Source organism: Furipterus horrens, unplaced genomic scaffold, assembly GCF_987537825.1.
Source record: "Furipterus horrens unplaced genomic scaffold, mFurHor1.1.pri manual_scaffold_10, whole genome shotgun sequence".
Lineage (NCBI taxonomy): Eukaryota > Metazoa > Chordata > Mammalia > Chiroptera > Furipteridae > Furipterus > Furipterus horrens.
Genome location: NW_028327180.1, coordinates 46,925,924 through 46,946,918, shown reverse-complemented (window position 1 = coordinate 46,946,918; position 20,995 = coordinate 46,925,924). Strand labels below are relative to the sequence as shown.

Genomic DNA, 20,995 nt, shown 5'->3' with positions numbered 1-20,995 from the left:
AAAAAAGAAAGCAAGATGAGGATTTTGATAACCGAATTCTCATCCTGGCTCCTCCACAACTGGGAGACCTTAGGGAAGTCACTTTCCCAAGTACAGGGCTTGTCAAACATTCAGAGCAACCATATCTTCTTAAGTGAAAACTCACTGCAAAGCCTCCAGTATAAGCAATAATACAGAGTAACATTTTATTAGTGAAAACTCCTTTCCTATGTTCAATTTAGTATTTATCCACAAAGCAATTGATTCTCAATGAGGCTGTTGAGATGGATGCACACATGTTAAACCAGAAGTCTTACTTTGTCACAACATCCCCTTTGTTCCCTGACTGAGAGAACGGGTGGCAAAGAGTAAGTATTTTTTCAAGGGTTCCCCTTGCAATCTAAGTTAAATGGAGATGGCAGGAGAATCCTAAATTAGTTACCTCCCATGCCTTAAAACTTGCTGCCCAATACACTTGAGCACGCATTTTATAGTTACAGTTTAGAACATTTTTCAGTGGAATTTGATGCTGTATGTAGAACTGCCAAGGCCCTCCTTGGAACCCTGGTTTGGGAATTGACTGAGCAAGATAGTCAGTAAGGCCATGTCCAGCTCAAAAGCTTTTGTTTTTCTAAGGTTACTTTCTCTGAAACTCTGAATATCACGGAAGGGAAAAGGAAGAGCACCTTGAAGGTTTGGACTCTCCTTGCAACAAAAGCCCCAGAAGCAAACAGGACTTTTAGAAGGCTGTGAGCAAAGAAGCAAGATCTATGTAACTTGAATGGAAACAGTTAGACTGTTGAAGTTGCACAGGGAAGAGATGGTCCAAAATCATGTCAGGGAGATGTTGACAGCTCTTTCCGCCTGCTTCCAAGAGCCTCCATTTTTAAGATTAAGGGGGAAAAAAAGCATCTTTATTCTTAAAGTTTGGAAGCCACGGAGTAGAGATGGAAGAACTCTAACAAGTTTATTGTTTTAACACCAACCTGGGTCATGAAGTCAGCTCATGAACTAGAGACACACAGGCCAAATGTGCCTGGAGATGTAAACTTGAGCCAATCACCAACTATTAAAAATGAAAACATTTTGCCTAAAAGTCTAGATTTCTGGCTATGCTGATGACCACAGAAAGTTCTGGCAAGAGTATGTTGCTTTCCTCATGTAGAGTCTAAGGCAGATCGAAGGTGCCCATGCCCACCCTAGCTAGACAGAGCATACATCCTCCATGTTCCCATCGTCTCCATCACTCTCAGCTTCTCCCCCGGGTAGACATTTGCCATCTAGATTTCTCACTGGCCCCTGTGGACATTTGAGAGTTCCACCTGTGGACTAAGTAGTTGTGCTTGTGAGACTAAAATCTGAGTGAGGTGGACCAAGAAGGATTGGGACAGGATGGCTCCTGGTTTTTGTTTCTCAGAGCTCTTGTACCTAGGGCTGTGACCTTGACAAAGTCACAGCTACCTCTGCAAGGTTCTGTTACCTCGTCTGTAGAGTAGATGCAGAAACTCTTACTTTCCCTGAAGTATGGGCTGTGATAAGGATCAGACCATAACACCTGGTGCTTTATAACCTGTAAAGGTTTATGGTCCACATCTGGGGTTTGGTCAGTCTCACATCCACCCAACCCCCCTTTGTCTGGTACCAGCACTCCAGTTTTTCTCCTGGGAATAGCTCTCCCGTTCTCAGTCCACATAGTTGGGTGGTGTTGACTCCATCCTCAGCCCAGGTGGACCATTAAGTCATTGGGTCAGGCTGGCTTGTCATAGTGCTACATCCTCCTAGATAATTGATTGGTTCTAGGGTGGGCAGATGAACCAACTGGGACCAATAGAGTCAGGGCCAGGACTTTTAGTTCAAACTATTGAGAAAGATAAGCTCTCTTTTCTACTGAATTGGCCACCATGTTGCTAACATAGGGATGGCAGGTCTGCAAATGGAGCTCACAAGGAGGAGAGGAATGGAAAGATGGTGAGAGGCAACGTCTTGGTCACATGATCTGAGGCCTTAGGTCCAGATATACATCAACACATAATTCTCTTCACTTCAGCCAGATTGAATAGCGGTCGCTCATGGAACACCATGCCCACACAGGCAGTACTAAACTATCAGGCAGACTTGTGAACTTTTGTTTGATTTGCTTTCATTTCCCTGGGCACTCCCTAGTCCCGAGTTCTGCAGTGCTTCTGCAGCAGCAGCCAGCTCTTCTCTTTGCCTTGATTTGACCATCCACACTGCCTTTTTGAAATTCTTGAGAGAGTCCTGCTGCGAGGCTCTTGATGAAGGGCACTGGAATCGTTCACGGATGAGATAGCCATGTCTGGTGGGGGCAATAAAGCCATTGGAGGTTGGGATGATTCTGTTCACCATGGCATGGACAAACTGGATAGCCAGTATGGTGCCTGTGGGGGATAGAGGTCAGGCAGCACAGATGAGAAAACCAGGGCCACAGAGATTCGATCTCACACATTCAAGAATTGGCTGCATGGGATCAAATCTCTGCCATGCCCTTTACTTGGTGAGGCATGGCATCCAACCTCTTGGAGTACCTCTAGCTTCATCTGCAATATGTGAATGATAACTGAATCTATGTGCCAAGGGGAATTCTGAAGGTTTGAAGATGTCATGTTGGGGGCTTAATATAAATTCCAGCTTAGAGTGAGTTCAGTAAATATTATTGGAGGAGTAGAAAGAGAAGCTGTGAACCTGTCCAGGATGGGCTTTTAAGGCCACAATCCACAGACCTCAGTTTCTGAGCCATCTGTGACATTCTGCCAGGCATCTTTGCTACGATGTAATAGATTATAATGTATTTGACTACAGTGTATTAGATTACAATGTATTGGACTGCATGTATTGAATTGCAATGTATTTCATTACAACGTGTTTGATTACAATGTATACTCTCTCCTTTTTTTTTCCTTTTTAAATTGTTGTTTTTGATTACAATGTTTTTTATTACAATGTATTTGACTCTACCTGATATTCATTTAGCCACTTACTTCCTTTGTGACCTTGGGAAATTCCTTTAAACTCTCTGAACTTTAGCTTCTTCATTTGTTAAATGGCCATGGCACTAACCTCTCCGACACTGTTTATAGGAAACAGTGTAGGAGGGTGATAGAGATGAGCATGGAGACCAGACAGACCAGCTCCAAACCACAGTTGACCAGTTACTCACTGTGTGACCTTGGGCAAGTCACCCCACTCTCAGAGTCTCTATTTTTGTTCTGTAAAATGGGGATGACTGTTGAGAGAATTAAATGGCTCAGTGACAGTACCCAGTACACAGAAAGTGTTAACCTTGTTAATATGCCTTTAGTGTAATATTCAACAGACCAAGAGATGTGGTGTTTTCAAAGTGGACTTAAACAGGCTGCTTCTAACTTTTATAAAACCCGGGCAACAGAATGAATCAAGGTCCACATCCTATACGATACAATATCTAAATGTTGCAAATCCAGCTAATAAACTATTAAATGAAATATGTTGTCCTCCTACATTGATGGCTACGTATACCTTTGGAACCATCTGGGAGGTTAGGTTTAGGTTGAGAATTCCATGCTGGAATATAGTGGTGTAGGAGAGCCAGCCCCGAGCTGTTCATGACTTGATTTCCTTCTCTTCCCACACCCAGCTCCTTCCTACACTCCTAGGGGCCTCACACATCTATACTTCATGCACAGCACCCCATGGCTGCCCCCTGAACCTAGAGGTATGCACACTGGGGGCACAGTCCACCTTCAAAAGGATGGACTGGGGAAAGATGTCTGTGCAGACCCTGTAGAGGGCTCCAGGCCGCAAAGATCCTAGAATTCCAAGCACCCAGAGCATGAGTTTAGAAGAGAAGCTGGAGCTCCAGGTGGGTCTGTCCCCTTGGCCTGAGATGCCTGAGAGGGAACAAGTTAGAGGGGCCAGAGTAGGACCTCTAATGCCCAGGACCCAGAACAGGGCCTTTTTCTCTAGATCTAAACTCAATCCTGTTCTTAAATCAAAACCTCTCACCCTGACCAATGTGACTCAGTTGGTTGGCGCATCATCCTGCAAAGTGAAATGCTGCCAGTTCAATTCCCAGTCAAGGGCACATGCCTGGGTTGCAGGTTTGGTCCCCAGTCAGGTGTGTACAAGAGGCAACTGATTGATGTTTCTCTTTCACATTGATGTTTCTCTCCCTCTCTTGCTCCTTCCCTTCCCCTTTCTCTAAAATAAATAAATTAATTAATTAATTTAAAAAATCTTAAAAAAAAGCAGAATGACTCACCATCTAGCACGCTCCAGACAATTATGGAGTGGTCCCTCAAGCCGGCATACACGTACTTGTCATCCTTGGAGAAGCAAGCACATTGGACTCCTGGACAGTAAGTGTTCTGTTGAAAAAGACAATGTCATCTTGATTTCAGACTGAAATACACACAGTAGACCAGCCCCAAGGCATGTGTATAGTAACCAAGGCTTGTAAGCACTCCATGGGGGATGGATCAAGTGAAAACCTGGAGAGACAGGTAACATCAATATTTCCAGGATCAAAACACACCTTCACTGAGACTGGACTGAGTTTTAGAGATATTTTGCATTAGAGAGCAGAAATCCTAGGATGTAATTCTCAAATGCCCTGAGTTATACAAGTACTAGCTGTAATTGTCTTTAATTAAAAGCTATGGGCTAAATGCAATATGGGATCCTGTACTGGATCCTGGAACAGAAAAAGGGGATTTTTCAAAAACATACAATCCCAATGAAGTTGATAGTTTAGTTAATAATATTGTTCCCATTTTAATTTCCTAGAGTTGACAAACAAATTCTTGTTGTATAAGAATTAACATCAGGGGAAGCCGGGTGAGGGGTGAGTAAATGGGATGTAAATCTAAACTTTTCTGTAATTCTAAAATCATTCCAAAACTAAGTTTATTTAAAAACAAAACATAAAGCTAGATGTATTTAACTGCAACGGTGACATTTCCCATCTCAACAAGACAAAGCATTACTTATATCCCATAAAAATAAATAAGTCAGGTGGGACAAAGGCTTTTTAAGATGAAATTACTCATATTCTATTCTCCCAGTATAAGATCACTTCCCTATATTTATTAACACTTTTCACATCTTGCAACCTAAGGTACAGACTTCATTCCCCATCTGAAAAGCTGGAATAATAACCCCAGAGGCACAAGATGATCATGAGGGTTAAATTACAGAGTATTTTAATATGTATACTCTAATATAATGTATATATAATAGAAATATGTAAATATATAACATAGTTCTTAATAACATTGATACAAAAATTATAATAGCTCTTTGAGATGGGCAGTGCTGACTCCAAGACACTTTGTATATAAAGGAGTCACAGTTTCCCTCTTCAGAGCCTTTGCAGCTACTGTTCCTTCTGCCTAGAATATTATTCCACAGGACCGATTTGACCTCAAATAGCAGCCCTTGCTACTCTCTACCCCCCTGACATTGCCTTATTTTTTTTCCAAAGAATTCCTCAGTCCATCACATATTGGCTGCTTTATTTTTATTTCGCAGACATTTACTGAGTCCTGAGGCTAAGTCAGGAGCTCTCCTAAGGACAGAGGCTATTTCAATGAGCAAAACAAAACATTCTGCTCTCACAGAGCTCATAGTGTTTCCCCACTAGACAAAGTCCCCAAGAGGTTGGGCTGTTGGTGTCTGCCCTTGTCACAGCTGCTTCCTTACTGCTAGAAAGGAACCTGGCGTAGGTTGTGCAGACAAAACTGGTGAGTGACAGAATGACAGTCAGGATTGGGGAGAGTGAGGCCAGGTTATGCCAGTACAGGATCTGATTCTGTTTTGATATGTTTATTCTTTCTGGATCTTTTGCATTCATTGTGATTTTTTAAAACACTGAATTAAAATGTTTCTCTTGACTGTTGAGTTTTTGGGCACCCCCTTAAACTCTGCTCCTAAGGCAAGTGTCTCACTTCTCTTAGCCTGGTCCTGACCCTGGTCAATGGCAAATGGTGTGTGCACTTAATAAATGACACCCATCGTCAGTTTTCTAACACCAGGAACTAGCATGGTCACACACCGTGTAACTCATCTCAAATTTCCACTTGCAGGCCTGCAGGTCCCAGAGACACAGCAGGGCTTCCTCTGACCCGCTGACTGCCAGCTGCTCCTTGTGGCTGACCGCCACGCAGGTGACCCGGCTCCCATGGGCCTCCAGAGGGAACACTTTGGAATTCACACACTCATAGAGGAAGAGGTTGCCTTTGGTCATGCCATAAATCACACGGTAGTCAGTCAGAATGGCCACGCTGGATATGGTCACAGGCAGCTGGGTATAGAAGGTATAGGTTGGCCCATTGATGACTGGACAAGGGTCCCCAGGGTTGATGTCAAATATCAGGACGATTCTGTAATAGGCGATGGCCAGGTGCTTCTCGCCCTTACTCAGGGCCATGCAGTTGACGGCCTTCCGTGCCTCTGGAGGGGGGATGCACATCACATCCTGACTGGAATTCAAGGGGAACACCAGGACAATTCCAGAAATGAGTCCAGTGAAAAGGAGCTGGGCCTGCTCAGCGACCTCTAGGCACCTGACCTCATTGGAGGTGTCCAGAGCATCTTGTTCTTCACCTGCCATAGGGAGAAGACTGCATCAAGAAAGGGTTTTTCAATTTTTCAATGCTTTCATTAGCCAAAAGCTCCAGCTTGGCTACTGCAAGTTTCCCTGCTTCCACTCCTGTCCCCAAACCATCCAAGGTTATAAAAATGAAAATCACATCATCTCACTGCCCTGCACACCTCACTCCAGTGACTTCCACTCCCCTCAAGTAACCTCCCAGACCTCGTCGCAAATGTTTTCTTAACAAATGTCTGCAAAGGCTGAAGAGTAAATACTTTTGCCTTGCAGACTATACGTTTCAGTTGCAACCATTGAACCCTACCTTTGTAGCACCAAACAGCCACAAACAATAAATAAACAAAAGGGTCCCTCTGGATTTGGCCTGTGAGCCAGAGTTTGCAGGCTCCTATCTCATCCCCAATGCACTGTTTCTCTGCCTCTGGCTTTGCACCACAGCTAGGAGGCAAGCACCTGACATTCTGTGTTTCTGAACCCACTTCCCCCCAGAGCCTGGCACTAAACAAATGTCTGTCAAGTCAATGAATGCATGAACTTGAGAATGAATTTCTTTTCTTATTATTTTATCACAAACGGGAATTTCTACATCCCCATTCACCCAGTGGGGATTGTAGCAGATATTGTGGGTAACACACCAGACCCTTTACTGGCCAGTTAACCCAGACCCAAGGCTGCCCACTGCTGCTGAGAAGGGAACTCTTATCTGGAAATGCCTGGGGACTGTGCCCACTCCATCCCCAAGGATGACACCAGGCCAGTGACCGACCACCTCACAAGGAATAAAAAAGGCTGGTCCCCTTGCTTGGAGATGGGAAAGCTCAGGGGCAATTTATGGTCCAGAGCTCCCTGTGGAGCCAGGAGCGCCCCCACCCCCCACCTGCTTCCTCACTCCCTCTCAGGATTCTCCTGGAAGCTCCCCGCTACATGCCACTTGGGAAAATATCCCCATTACATGCCCTGCTTTCCAGGGAACCTGAACTAAAACAGAGAGACAACCAGCTATGACTTGCCTATGCCAGAAATTTGCAAAAATCAAATACTGTTTCCTATTAGCCACTCCCAACTTGACTGGAGTTATGGTTGATATGGACTGAATGTTTGTGTCCCTCCCAAATTCATATGTTGAAATCCTAACCCCTACTGTGATGGTATTTGGAGGTGGGGCCACTGGGAAGTGAGGGTGGAGCCCTCATGGTGGGCTGAGTGCCCCCATAAGAGGAGACATGTGAGCGTGCCCACTCTGTGCTCTCTACCATGTGTCGATACAATGAGAATCCACCATCTGCAAACCAGGAAGAGAATCCTCACCAGATACTGGATCTGCCGACCCTTGATCTTGGACTCCCAGACTCCAGAACTGTTGAGAAATCAATGACTGCTGTTTAACTCCCTAGATGATGGTCTGCTGTTCCAGTGCCCCAAATAGACCAAGACAGGGTGTTCAGTGCTTACCCACACAAATGACTGAACTTCTTTCATACACACCTTCTGCCAAGTTCCAAATGGTGACTTTGTTTTTGTCCCCAATTTTAGGGAAGTAAATGTAGCTTCCATTGTGTGACACAGCAGTGAGGCCCGTGCGGTCCAGAAACGGGGCAGAGGCCTGCGGCCTCTGAGTATAAGTGAGATCCCAGACTTTGAAGGAGGAGGACTGCTGGGAAGCAGATACCATCAAGGCCCCACACTGGGCCAGCAGGCTTACGGGGGCCTGGACGCCTTCCAGGATGCCCAGCAGGGTCCCCTGTTCCGACAGACTCCACACCTGAGGACAGAGAGCAGGGGGTGGAGCTCAGTTCTTCCTTCTGCTGCCATAGCTTGAAAATATGATGAAGTTCATTTGTCCACCTAAGGTGGATTCTTAGGCTGAGGCTCAAAGGTCTTCATGTCTTCCCACCCTCTAAAACATCCCTACCTCTCACCAAAGCTACCACCATGGCAGTTCTCAAAGTGTGTTCCAGGAAACCCCTGTGGGGGCACCCCAGCTTTTTCTGTAACAGCAAGACTATTTTCATAATAATTCTAAGATATTGTTTACTTTTTCCATTCTCTCCCTTTCACAAGCAAACAGTGACATTTTCCAGAAGTTACAGGACATGTGATGCTACAACAGATAGGAGCATGCAGAATTGGATAGGAGAATCCATTAGTCTTCTATGAAGCCAGATGTGGAAGATACACTCATGAGGTTTTGGTTTGTTTCATAAAACAGAGTTATTTTTATTAAAGTATGTTAAGGTGACCTGTCATATAAATGAATTAATGGGTATTTCTGGATTTCCTCATTTAAAACTTTTTAATGTGGTAATTATTGCAAGAAACAAGGAAATAGTGACTCCCAAACCAGTAGAAAGATAGTCATCACCAGACAAAGGAAAAATGGGAGAAGGGAGTTGACAGTAGTAGCATATTTACAAATCACAAAAGGGGCATTTAGATAATCGCATTAGATTGTAACTCCGGAGTAACCAGTAATGGAGAAACGGGGGAGAAGGAGAGGGGAAGGGGAGCTAATCGCGTTAGGGAGGGAGAGATAATCACATTACTATAAAACCAGATTTCTTTGTCTACTTGGGGCGCACATTCTCCTGGCTGAGGGTGCGCCCGACTCTGCAGACTTGTGAATAAACACCTCGCTTTGCTGCTCAAGTCCTGTGTCCCGGTTTTTATTGTGAGCATTTCTCACATTATCAATAAATACTAAATGCAATGTGGGATCCTGAGTTGGATCCTGGAATAGAAAAAGAGTAGATTTGTGGGAAAGCTGGTGAAATTGGAGCAAAATCTGCAGATCAGTGAAGAGTATTATTCCAGTGTTAATAACTTGGATTTGACAAAGGGACTGAGATAATATCAGGTGTGATTGTTAGGGCAAGCTGGGTGATGAGTAGATATATATTTGATATATATTTGGGGACTCTCTTGGATGTAACTCTTCTGTGAATACTAAAATTATACCAAAAAATCAGTTGTTAAAAATATACAAATCAAATTGCTATAACCCACATAAACAAAAGCTCTTGGGGAAGGGGATCTCAATAACCCTAAAAATGTAAAGATGTTCTGAGAACTTTGAGCTTAATGGGACCTCTCCTCCCCTCCCACTGATCCTGCTCCATGCTAGTCCTTCAGGTTCCGTGGGAATACTATCTCCTTCATTGAATATCTTGCTAATTCTCCGAGTTCTGTCACTGGGTCCTAGGAGACACCCCTTATCCTCCCCATGACCTGCTCTGTTTTGCTTGCACTAGTTTTTGTGGGTTTCTATATTTTGAAGTTCAAGGATCCCTAAAAAATTATACTTTCATTTCAGAGGCAGAGGTGAGGATGACAGGCCCTAGGTCTCCCACCTCACCTGAATGAGTGCATCCCGGGACCCAGTGACCATCAGATTGTTCTCGGGACTGAAAACAGCCGTCTCCACTATGTCCTCATGTTCAAGGTCAGTGGTCATGAGTCGATGAAACCCCTGTGAGTCAGCCAAGAATATCCGCACAGATCTTCCAAAGCCTGTAATGGCAGAGACTGGGGTTATGACTTTCATTCCTGGAGGAGCTTGAGTAATTCAATTTAGTCAACAGAGTATTTTGAGCACCTACTATGGGCCAGTGGAAGGAATACAATGGTGAGCAAGACAGACATGGCCCTCATCCTCACAGAGCCTAACACAGGGTGGGGTGGGAGGGTGGGGGATGACAGTGATCAATAATCTCACAGAAAAACAGCAAAGTTATTCATTATCAGAAGACAATGAGTTCTCTGAGGTCAGGGAATCCCAGAACACAGCACAAAGCTGGGCACAGAGTAAATATGTTTTGAAGAAGGAAGGAAGGAAGGAAAGAAGGGAGGGAGGGAGGAAGGAAGGTAGGAAGGAAGGAAGAGAGAGGAAGAAAGGAAGGGAGGGAGGGAAGGAGGGAGTGGGGAGGGAGGGAGGAAAGAAAGAAGGAAGGAAGAGAGGGAGAGAGGAAGGGAAGAAGAGAGAAGAAAAAAGGAAGGGAGAAGCAAAGGGGGAACAAAAAGAAGGAGGGAGGGAGAAAAAAATAAAATGGATAAAATCTATGATAAGGCCAATGAGGTCAGAGGACTGGGTGCCATAAGATAATGACACATAGGCACACACAGCAGAGAAGGCAATGTGAGGAAGGAGGCAGAAATGTCTGGGATGTGGCCACAAGTCAAGGAATCACAAGGCAGAAGTTGGAAGAAGCAAAAAGGGATTCTTCTCCAGAGCCTGTGGTGGCAGCCAGCCCTGCCAACACTGATTTCAGACTTTTGGCTTCTAGAAGAGTGAGAGAAACAACTGTCCAGACTCCTTCTTCTCATTGGCTGCTGGAAGGAGCCACACTTGGGACCCAACTGTAACAAATTTTTAGGTCACTGAGCTCCTCAATGTCTATGGCCTCGGTCCTGATTCTATTTTGTGCCTCTGCCTTTGTTTTTCTTTCTCCGTTCAATCCTTTTTCATGTGCTACATTTTACACATACTTTTGCCACCTGATATTCTTTTGGAAACAAGATGGAGGGCATATATCAATCTGTCATCCATTATTCAACCTTAGAAGATAAGTATTTATCAGCCCTGCATTCTCCAATAGGGTCACACAAGGCTGTTATTGTGGCTGGTCTGAACTGAGATAAGCTGTAAGTATAAATTACACACCAGACTTTGAATTAAAAAAATAATGGGCAATATACCATTGACACTTTTTATATTGATTTCATATTGAACTTTTGGATGTATTGGGTTAAATACTATATGTTATTAACATGAAGGGCACCTATTTCTTTTTACCTTTTTAAATAAGGTCATGAGAACATTCACAGTTATAAACATGGCTCACTCATGTTTGTGTTTTGCATTACTGGGCAGCACTGGTCTACAGTGTCTTTGACTTCTAGAAATAGCTTTGCAAAAAATAAGGCTGATTTTAGGGCAGCGAAAATATTCTGTATGAGGCTATAATGATGGATACATGTCATTATCCATTTGTGCAAACCCATAGAATGTACAAAATTAAGAGGTAGACTTAATGTAAACTGTGGAGTTAAGGCAATGTATTAATGAAGGAATATCAATTATCAATATGCACCAATCTGGGGAAAGATGTTGATAATGCGGGAGGCTATGAATGTGTGAGAGTAAGGCAGTATATGGGAATTCTCTGTACCTTCTGCTCAATTTGGCTGTAAACTTAAAACTGCTCTAAAAAGTAGTCCTTAAAAAAAAATAATCAGGCTCTGGAGCATATATATATGTTAGTCACCTCCACTAGGAAGCCTTCCCTGACTGCTTTGGACTAAAGAAGGAAACCCTGTCACACACTCCCATGGTCCCTGATTCCTATCTTCCTTGTGTCTATCTATGTGTGCATCCTTCCTGCTAGCCTGCAAGCCCCTAAAAGCAGGGGCTGTGTGGGCTGGCTCACCCTTGACTATACCCCTTCCTATCACCCAGCCCCACTCTCTCGGTGTGACGATCTAACCACTCCCATATGAAAGGTAATGAACCAGAAACCCAGAGAGGTTAGAGATGTGCCCAGAGCAGGGTTGGCAAACGACAGCCCGTGGGCTATAACTGGCTGGCACCTATTTTTTTGTATGGCCCATGAGCTAAGAATAGTTTTTACATTTTTCAATGGTTGAAAAAACTCAAAATAAGATTATTTCATGACACATGGAAATAATAAGAAATTCAAATTTCAGCACCCGTAAAGAAAGATTTATTGTCACATTGCCATACCCACTTGAAATATCATCTGGGAGGCTTTTGCGTTACAAGGGCAGAGTTCGATAGTTGTGACAGAGACCATGGGACCCACAAAACCAAAAATGTGTACTCTGTGGCCCTTTGAAGAAAAGGTTTGCTTATCACTGGTCTAAGATCCTGCCTTTTCCCTGAGCCCCTCTCCATTCCAGCCAAATCCAGAGCTCCCTTCTCATCACTCCCCAGTGAGCAAAATGCTACCTGTGGCGAGAAGGGACTCATCTTCAGAGACCACCAGGAACCCCACAGCTTCTGGAAGCTTCTCCAGCAGGCTGTCTCCTTCAGAGGAAACCTGCACAAAGTCAAAGATGCTCATCAAGCATTTCCATAGAATTTAGGGTTCAGGGACAAGAGCTTGATGCAGGGCTCTGCCACTCATCAGCATTGTGATCCTAAGCAAGTTCCTTAACCTCTGGGTGCCTCAGTTTCCTCACCTGTTAAGTGGGAAATACCAGGACTGCCTCACAGGGTTATTATGCGCTAAGAAGTGTGTTAGAATGGTCCCTCCACCCCCCACCTGTCAACCCTCTCAAAATGGCAGGTATTATTCTTATTGACATTGTTGCTGTTGTGTTGTAACCAACTCAGGGACCCAGAGAACATTCTAGCATTTGTTTTCTGCCCCCAGAAGAGGTCTGGAGAGCTCAAATAAAATCAAAACACAAGGTGGAGACAGAGGAAGGCAGCACTGTTCTCCCCATTCCCAAGTTGCAGAAATGGACCAATTTTGCTCAAATCTAGAGGGAGATTCACTCATTTTCCCTGATTCTCAGCCCCAATCCAGCTACTGAGTTTTGAGTACCTGACTGCCATGAGGCCATGTGTCAAAGCATTATGTCCATTATCTGTTGGGGGGTGGGGAGTTGGGGGATGGGACATGTGGGCAGCCCAGGAAAGTGAGTCCTTTGCACCAATTCAAGCCAGGATTTTAAAAATATTTGCTCAACATTTATTAAGCAGGTGCAGAAACTAGTGAATTTCTTTATGGATGTTACTGCTGATATTTTTAAAATGTGATTCTTTTTAAACTTAAAGAATTAAACAATAATACTATATAAATTTTTTTTTTAAGAAAAATTCAGTATATACCACGAGTATCTTTCCACCTTCCCTGTTATTCTTCCTTCTCCCCAGAAGGGACTGTTGTCCATTTGATAGATAAGTGTTGATAAATGTTTACATGAGTATCCTTTGTGCACAATTCATCACAGATGTTCTGCAAGTTGCTCTTTCACTCAATGTGTCTGGGGCAGTGGTTCTCAACTGGGGGGTGATTTTGTCTCCCCAGAGGACATTGGCAATGTCTGGAGATGGTTTTGATTGCTAAGATTGAAGAGATACTTTGCATCAGGTGGGTGGAGGCCAGGGGTGCTGCTGAGAATCCTGCCATGCCCAGCATAGCCCCCTACAGCAGAGAAGGACGTGGCCCTCAAATGCCAATAGTGTCGGTATAGGGGGTAGCATAGCAGTTAAGAGCATGGATCCTAGAGCTAAACTGATTGAGTTCAAAGCCCGTCTGTGACACTCTGTGCCTCAGTTTACCTATCTGCAACAAAGAAAATGGCAGCAGCTACATCTTGGCATTGCTTTGAGTGTTCCATAAATTAACATATATAAAGTGCCTGGAATAGTTAGTACACAGTGAGCACTACTTGAAAATTTGTTGTAATGTCCATGAAGGGAGCTCCGGCCCTGGAGTTGGCACACCTTTCCTGTAATGGGCCAGAGAGTGACTAGTTTAGGCTTTGTGGCCATGTGGTCTCAACTTTGCCGTTATAGCCCAAACACAGCCATAGACAGCATGTACACAAATGAGTGTCAATAAAATTTCACTTATGGACACTGAACTATGGATTCTATGGAATTTTAACATTACAGGATATTAAAAAATTTTTTTTCAACTACTAAAATTAGAAAAACTATTCTCAGCTTGTGGGCTACACGAAAAAACAGGCCGTGGGTCTCAGTTTGCTGACCACTGCTTAAGACTATCTGATTTTTCATACCTACATAATCTTCCATAGTATAGATATTCCTAAATTCATTTAACCACTTTTCTGTAGATGGACATTTGAGATCATTTCGATGTTTTCTTATTACCTAGGGTGCTGCAATAAATACCATCCCCTAGGCTGGTCTATTTTTAAGTGAGGGGTATATTCTTGAAGATCTCAGATAATATAACACATGCTGAATTTGACAGCGATTTCCCCCCAGGACCGATAAAGGATAGTAGGTTTTTTTGCCTATCAAGTGTTAATACTGACATGAGTGTAAATATATCTACTGTTCATGAGACGCTGAACAAATTTTAAAGGGTTTTGTGTTTTCCCTCTTTCAAAGTTGCTCATGAAATGAGATGGAATACTTTTATAATCCTATTTCAAATTTACCTAAGTCCGATTCATGTGAAAAGTAGCTACACTGTGTTTACACTCATGCGCACATGTGTAGATATTTAAGATCAGTTCCTGAAGGCAGAATTGCTGGGTTCAATGGGAATTTGACTTTTTAATCTTGAGAGATGCTGCAAGATTGCTTTCCCAAGGGTTCACCAATTTATATGCCCATAAAGAAGGTAAAATAGTGCCCTCAAAATGGATTTTCTTTTCATAAAAACACGCACTTTTATGTTTAATATAAGAGCTCCACTACATGTGCTTTGCTGAACCAGATAAATCTTGGGAGGTGTATTTTTTTAAAAAATCAACATTTAATAATAAAATAAAGTTCCCATTCATGGTATAAGCATCACTCTATGTAGAAGTCATTTTCAAAATTTGCTGAATTACAATGACCAAAGGCAGGTGGCAGTTGGCTCAGAGTCATTGCCTTCATCTGGAGTTGCCCTGTATAACTGGCACGTGCATCCTTACAGTTGTACTCATAAGAAGTACATGTGTTTGTTTCTATTAGAGCAGGAAAGGGGTCCTACTTACATTTTTAAAAATCCTTGTTGTAAGTTTCATGTTATTTCAATACCAGACTCTTGGTTGACCTAGTCATGATCTTCATTTCCTGGGCTTATAGGTCTAGTGGCTCTGCATCTTGAGTTCCACTTGGACTTATTTCAAGGTCAGCTTTGATAAAGAGTGATGGTTGGGTACCACTCAGGAACTTTGGTGCAAGGAAACTGCTTTTCCTAGGACCAACTAGTTTCAGAGTCTTTGGTCACCTGCTTGTTCAATCTCCTTTCCTGTGGTCTGACTTTCCTAGGACACAGACAGCTTTGAGCTGAGCCTTCTCTTCTAGCTACCTTTTCTGATTCTCTTCCTTCATTAAGCTTCCCTTCAGCATGAATAACTTCTTTTGAGCATCTCTTATAGTGCAACTATATTGGAGACAAATTGTCTCAGCTTTTGCTTGCCTGAAAATGCCTTTATTTTGCCTTCAGTGTTAAAGGATATTTTCACTGAATATAGAAGTATAGGTTGAGAGGTTTTGCTTTTTTCTTTTATCAAGTTATAGATGTCATTCCATTGTCTTCTGTACTTGTTTCTGATGAGAAGTTAGCTGTCATTCTTATCATTGTTACCCACTATATATAATGAATCTTTTTTATTCTGGATGCTTTCAAGATTTTTCTCTTTATCTTTGGTTTTCATTGTTTGATTATGATTGCCAAAATGTAGTTTTCTTTTTTTTTCTTGGGACCCTATGAGTTGTCGGATCTTTGGGCTGATGTCTTATATAAATTTTGGAAAATTCTTGACCATTATCTCTTCAAATATTTGTTCTGCATTCTCTTTCTCACCTCTACTTCAGAGACTCTAACTGTCCTTTAGGTATTTGGCATTGTCCCACAATTCTCAAATGCTTTTCTCCTTTTCCCCACTTCTATTTTGTTTACATTTCTGTTTGGATCATTTCCATTAACTTGCTTTTAATTCTCTGATCTTTGTCTTCTGTGACTATTCTGCTTTTAAGCCCATCAAATGAATTCTTCATTTCTGACATTGCCTTTTTATTTCTAGCATTTCCATTTCATTGATTTCTCTAGTTTTGACTTTTTAAAATTTGAAATCCCCATCTGTTAACATTGTTACCCACCTTTTCCACTGTTTATCATATACATTTCAAAGTTCTATGTCTGATCATTTAAACATCAGGGTCATTTGTGTGTCTGTTTCTATTGACTGTTTTTGCTCTTGACCATGCTTGTGACTTTGCTCTTGATTATGGTCCCAATTTCTTACTTCTTGGCATGCCATGATTCTCGTAATATAATGGATATTGTATGGAAAAGGACAGTAGAACCTAGTACCCTGAAAAAGGGGCCTCTAGTATGGAGGGGCCTGAATCAATCTAATTTATGTTTCAACTGGGTCTGGGGTTGATTGTATTTTTAGTTAAATTTATTTACCACTGTCTTAAATGTTTAGAGGGTGGTATCAAGACTTTTCCTCTAGCAGGACTGGTGTCTGAGCACTGATGAGACTCCACAGACACCCTCTATTCCTTAAACCCCAGCCATCAGTTTTCCAGAGCATGGCATATCTCGCTGTTCTTTATAGCCTGACCACCAGCTTTTGGGAGATTCTAGAGACTGCCTTTTCAGTCCTGCCTGCAGTTTTGTAACCAAATTTATATTTTGCAAGGAAGCTGGTTTGAATTGACCCAGAAACAGACATTGAGAATAGTATGTGAGTGCAAGTATTTTATTTGGGAATTGATCCTAGGAAACACTGGTAGAAGGTGGAGAAATGACAGTGGGAAGGGAAAGCAGCCAATAAATGTGACTCATAAAGCCAGTTAGTGATGTGGGAAAATGGAGCTCAGTCCTGCTGAGGATGCTCTGGGAAAGGGTACAGAACATGTGTCAGAGAGGCCAGGAACTGGGGTCCTATCCATCAGTTCCATCAGTGGTTGGGGGAAGGCTGCTCTCAGGAGCATTGACACAGTGGCCACATATGCTGGGAGAGTAGGGGATCAGAAAAACAAACAAACTCAGGTGCAGAGGTGCAGGTGAGCAGTAAGCCGCTGTCATGTAAGTGCCTGGCCTTAAGTTTTTTATTGCCAAGGCATCCATCCCAAAAGACATCCATCTTGAATAAACATATTTCTTGCTGTATGACACTGCTACTAGTGACCACTTGAGTGACCCCACTCCTCCCTTTAAATTCACCAATAAAGAGTGAACTTTTGAAACCCCAGATCCCACCCTTAGACTCTAATAAAAGCAGAGCCCCAGGTTCTCTCTCAATCTCTCTGTCTCAATCTCTGTCTCTCTGTCTCTTTGTTTGCCTGTCTCCTCTCTCTCTCTCTCTCTCTCTCTCTCTCTCTCTCTCTCTCTCTCTCTCTCTCTCCTCAACCTCACTGCGTGGCCTTTGGATGCGCTGTGTGCCATATAACTTCTAGGACTCGTGAGTAATAAATTTTGTTCCTCCAGGTTCCCTGATAGTTTCTTGCTGAAGTACATCCTACGATCCTAAGAACCAGAAGAGCTGCCTCAGCCATAAATAGGGTCCCTGGGTGGGGGACATGTTTGTGGAGTTCCCTACAAATGATGTGTGCCCAGGTGGCTTTCCTAACCAAGGGCAGTACCATCAATAGACTTGGGACTGAAAAAAACAGCAGCCCTTAGGAATAGAGAAATAGCCTTCAGAACTGGCGGGTTGGGGCTAGAGCACCAATGGTATTATGTAGGAAGAAATGTGAATTTAACTAGTACTGTATTTCTAATTCATTTCAGTGATATCTTACTGGTTTAAAGTCTGAGAAGGTGCCCATCTATCCATCCTTGTCCTGGCTCTGGATGTAGATGCCATTTCTGCACCACCACCCCCCATTTTACAAATGAGGAAACTGAGACTCAATGAAGGGACTGAGCTTGCCCAAGAATCCAAATAATTTAAGACAGAACTGGCATTTTCAAATCTAGCTGTGTCTAACCCCCAAGTTCAAGTTTCTTTCTAGGATGAAGGATATTACTGGAGATAATCAGTAAATGGAGGAATAACTTTAAACATCCAAGAGACCTGATAAAAGAATCGAGATTCCCTTTCATTATTGTGTTTTCTGCCTTGATTACTCAGGAAGGCTATGAGGACATGAGGTCCAAAAGAGTGGAGCTTTGGGATGATACTCTAGTGGCCATATTCCTCCCCTCCTCAAATCCTCACCTCCTAGGCAGAGCATACAAGAGCCTCTGTGACCTGTTTCCACAACGTCTCTCTTTTCCTTAAAATGTCAGGCACAACCTACCTCCCCACCATGATATCCCCTATCCCCTCTATTCTTTCCTTTTCATCTTGGAAATCCTTCCTGTTCCAAGAATGCCTCCCCAGGGGAGCCTTCCCAAATTGCTTCTTCCAGAAGTATTTACTCCTTTCCCCCAACCAAGAACACACTACCTCTACTTCTACTGAAAACAGTCTGTTCCTCTTAGTGTGGCTATATGTAATTGGTGAGTTCATCTCCCTCCCTAAGTTGAGTTCTTGAGGGTGCAGTTGGACTCCTGTACCTTCTACAGCCCCTCCTGAGCCTTTGTGGTGCCCTTGTTTCTCCACCTATGACTCTTTATATGACGAGCTGTTGGTGCCCCATCCATATCCCTTCAAGGTTCTTTTCTACTCCTGAAGGTTACTTACTGCACACCTGCAAATCTGTACCCAGGTTGGTATTTTTTCTGACTCCCCCACCCCCATCCCACCATCACACTTGGTCCCTGTGTGAATGCTCCTGGGAGCATCCAACCACTGATGGAGCTGGTGGATAGTACCCAAATTCCTGGCTCCTCAGTGGGGACAACTCTAAAGCCCATTCTTACACTGTCTCCTACATCATCTCTGGCAGGACTGAGTGCCAACAATTGCCCACATTGGCCAGCTGCCAGGAGACACCAATAGATGTTTCCTGAAATGTGCTGAATTGTGAATCTCTGGGATTAGAAAATCAAGTGTCATTTATTAAAAGATGAAAGGTGAGATGGTTTCTCCCAGCTTCTAGGACATCTGAGCACTTTGGAGCTGAGTGAATGTTGGCCTCATATGCAATAAAGTTGCTTACCAAAGAGATGGAGCCCTTGCTGAACCCAATAACCATCTGTCCTGGTTTCTGGACTGAGACCCCACAGGTAGGTGTTTCTTCTTTGATGCTGGACAAGTGTCGCTTCCCCTGCACATTTCCTGTGGCTGAGCTCCACAGACTGACCATGCAGCCCTCAGACACTGTCAACAGCGTGGCCTGGGAAGCCAGCACTGCCATGCACAGCCAGGGGTCAGAGGCATCACCCAGGACCTGGAAAACCAGCTCTGCAGTTTCCAAATTCCAAGCACTGACCTAATAGGATGAAAAGGAACAGAAACTCAGCAGAAGACCTAGGCTTCAAGTTTTCCAGAATCAAATGGAAGACCTGTTCTTTTTTATAGTTTATGCATTTTATTTTCAACACTCTGCTAGTTTCAAATATAAGGCGGTCGGAGAGAGGTATCCTGAATTGGATCCTGGAAGAACAAAAAACATTTGTGGAAAATTAATGAAATCCAAATAAAGTCTTGAATTAGGTTGATAGAAATAATCAATATTAATGTCTTAGTTTTGACAGATGTAGTTATGTAAGATGTTGACATTAGAGAAGGCTGGATCAAAGGCATGTGAGAACTCTATAATATCCTTGTAACTTTTGCATAAAATTGCTGCAAAATAAAAAGTTTTAAAAATGAAAAAAAAGCCAGTCATACCATATGTCCATTACAAGTAATTACTGATTAAAGCAGTTTTTCTATTTAACCTCACAAAAAATATCTTTTATCAGCAGTAATCATTTAAATAGTAAACATTTGCTAGTTTTACTTCTGGGGTTTTTGTTAAAGAAATAAGGAGAGATATGCACAAAAACATGCATAAGGAAATTTATCTCAGTTATTTGAAAGCGCAAAGAACTGGACACAACCTGTATGTCCAGCAGTAAGGGATTAGTTAAATAAACAATACCGGAGCCATGCAAAGGAATCTTATGAAATCACTCAGCAAGCTCTTTTTGAAGACTGTTTAAGGTGATGAGCCAATGAAAATAGCTTATAAAACTGTATATATGGTTTTGTCCTAATTTTGTTTTATACATGCATGCATTTGCAGACACACACATATACCACATAAAGTAATATCATATAAATGTTAACAGTGGTTATCTTTGGGATTATCTGTTATTATTCATTATTTCTTTACTGTTGTTTCCAAACTTTTGCTGATAGCAAAGATGATTTCTATAATTAGTTTTGAAATCAACATTTCTCTAATATTTAAGCCTGTACTACCCAATAAAAATATAATACAAGCCACCTGTGACTGAATTTTTATTAGCCACCTTTGTTACCTTTGAGCTAGATGCTGAATACACAAGCCTCTTGGCTTCGTCCATATGGAGGCTCCAGATCTGAGGTTCATTGGGACCTTTTGTGCCTCCGTCCCAAGTGACGAATTTCTCCTGGCCAGACAGCAAGTTCCACCAGTGCAGTGTGCGGTCCTTGGAGGCAGAGATGGCCTGCGTGCCTTTGGCAAACACTTTTATGCACCTGATCTCTCCTGCAGCCAGCCAGAGAGGGGGGTGGAGAGTATATTAGCTGGGTACATTTTGACCTTCCATCTACCAAAATGCCTGTTGGCTTGGAAATTCCCTGGTTTAAAAAAAAAAGGGTGGATTTGAA

The 20,995-nt window shown here is 42.8% G+C and overlaps 1 protein-coding gene across 1 annotated transcript in view; it reads right to left on the bottom strand.

The window, feature by feature from the left end:
- Nucleotides 1-237: 237 nt before the first annotated feature.
- NWD1 (NACHT and WD repeat domain containing 1) overlaps nt 238-20,995 on the bottom strand; it is a 56,161-nt gene continuing 35,403 nt past the window's right edge. The window contains exons 12-19 of the mRNA XM_090288896.1: nt 20,665-20,873; nt 19,356-19,628; nt 12,549-12,639; nt 9,939-10,093; nt 8,072-8,348; nt 6,029-6,579; nt 4,238-4,343; nt 238-2,378 (exon numbers count right to left, since the gene is read on the bottom strand). Of these exons, the coding sequence (XP_090145022.1) occupies nt 2,077-2,378; nt 4,238-4,343; nt 6,029-6,579; nt 8,072-8,348; nt 9,939-10,093; nt 12,549-12,639; nt 19,356-19,628; nt 20,665-20,873 (1,964 nt within the window). The 3' untranslated portion in view covers nt 238-2,076. The remainder of the gene's footprint in view (nt 2,379-4,237; nt 4,344-6,028; nt 6,580-8,071; nt 8,349-9,938; nt 10,094-12,548; nt 12,640-19,355; nt 19,629-20,664; nt 20,874-20,995) is intronic.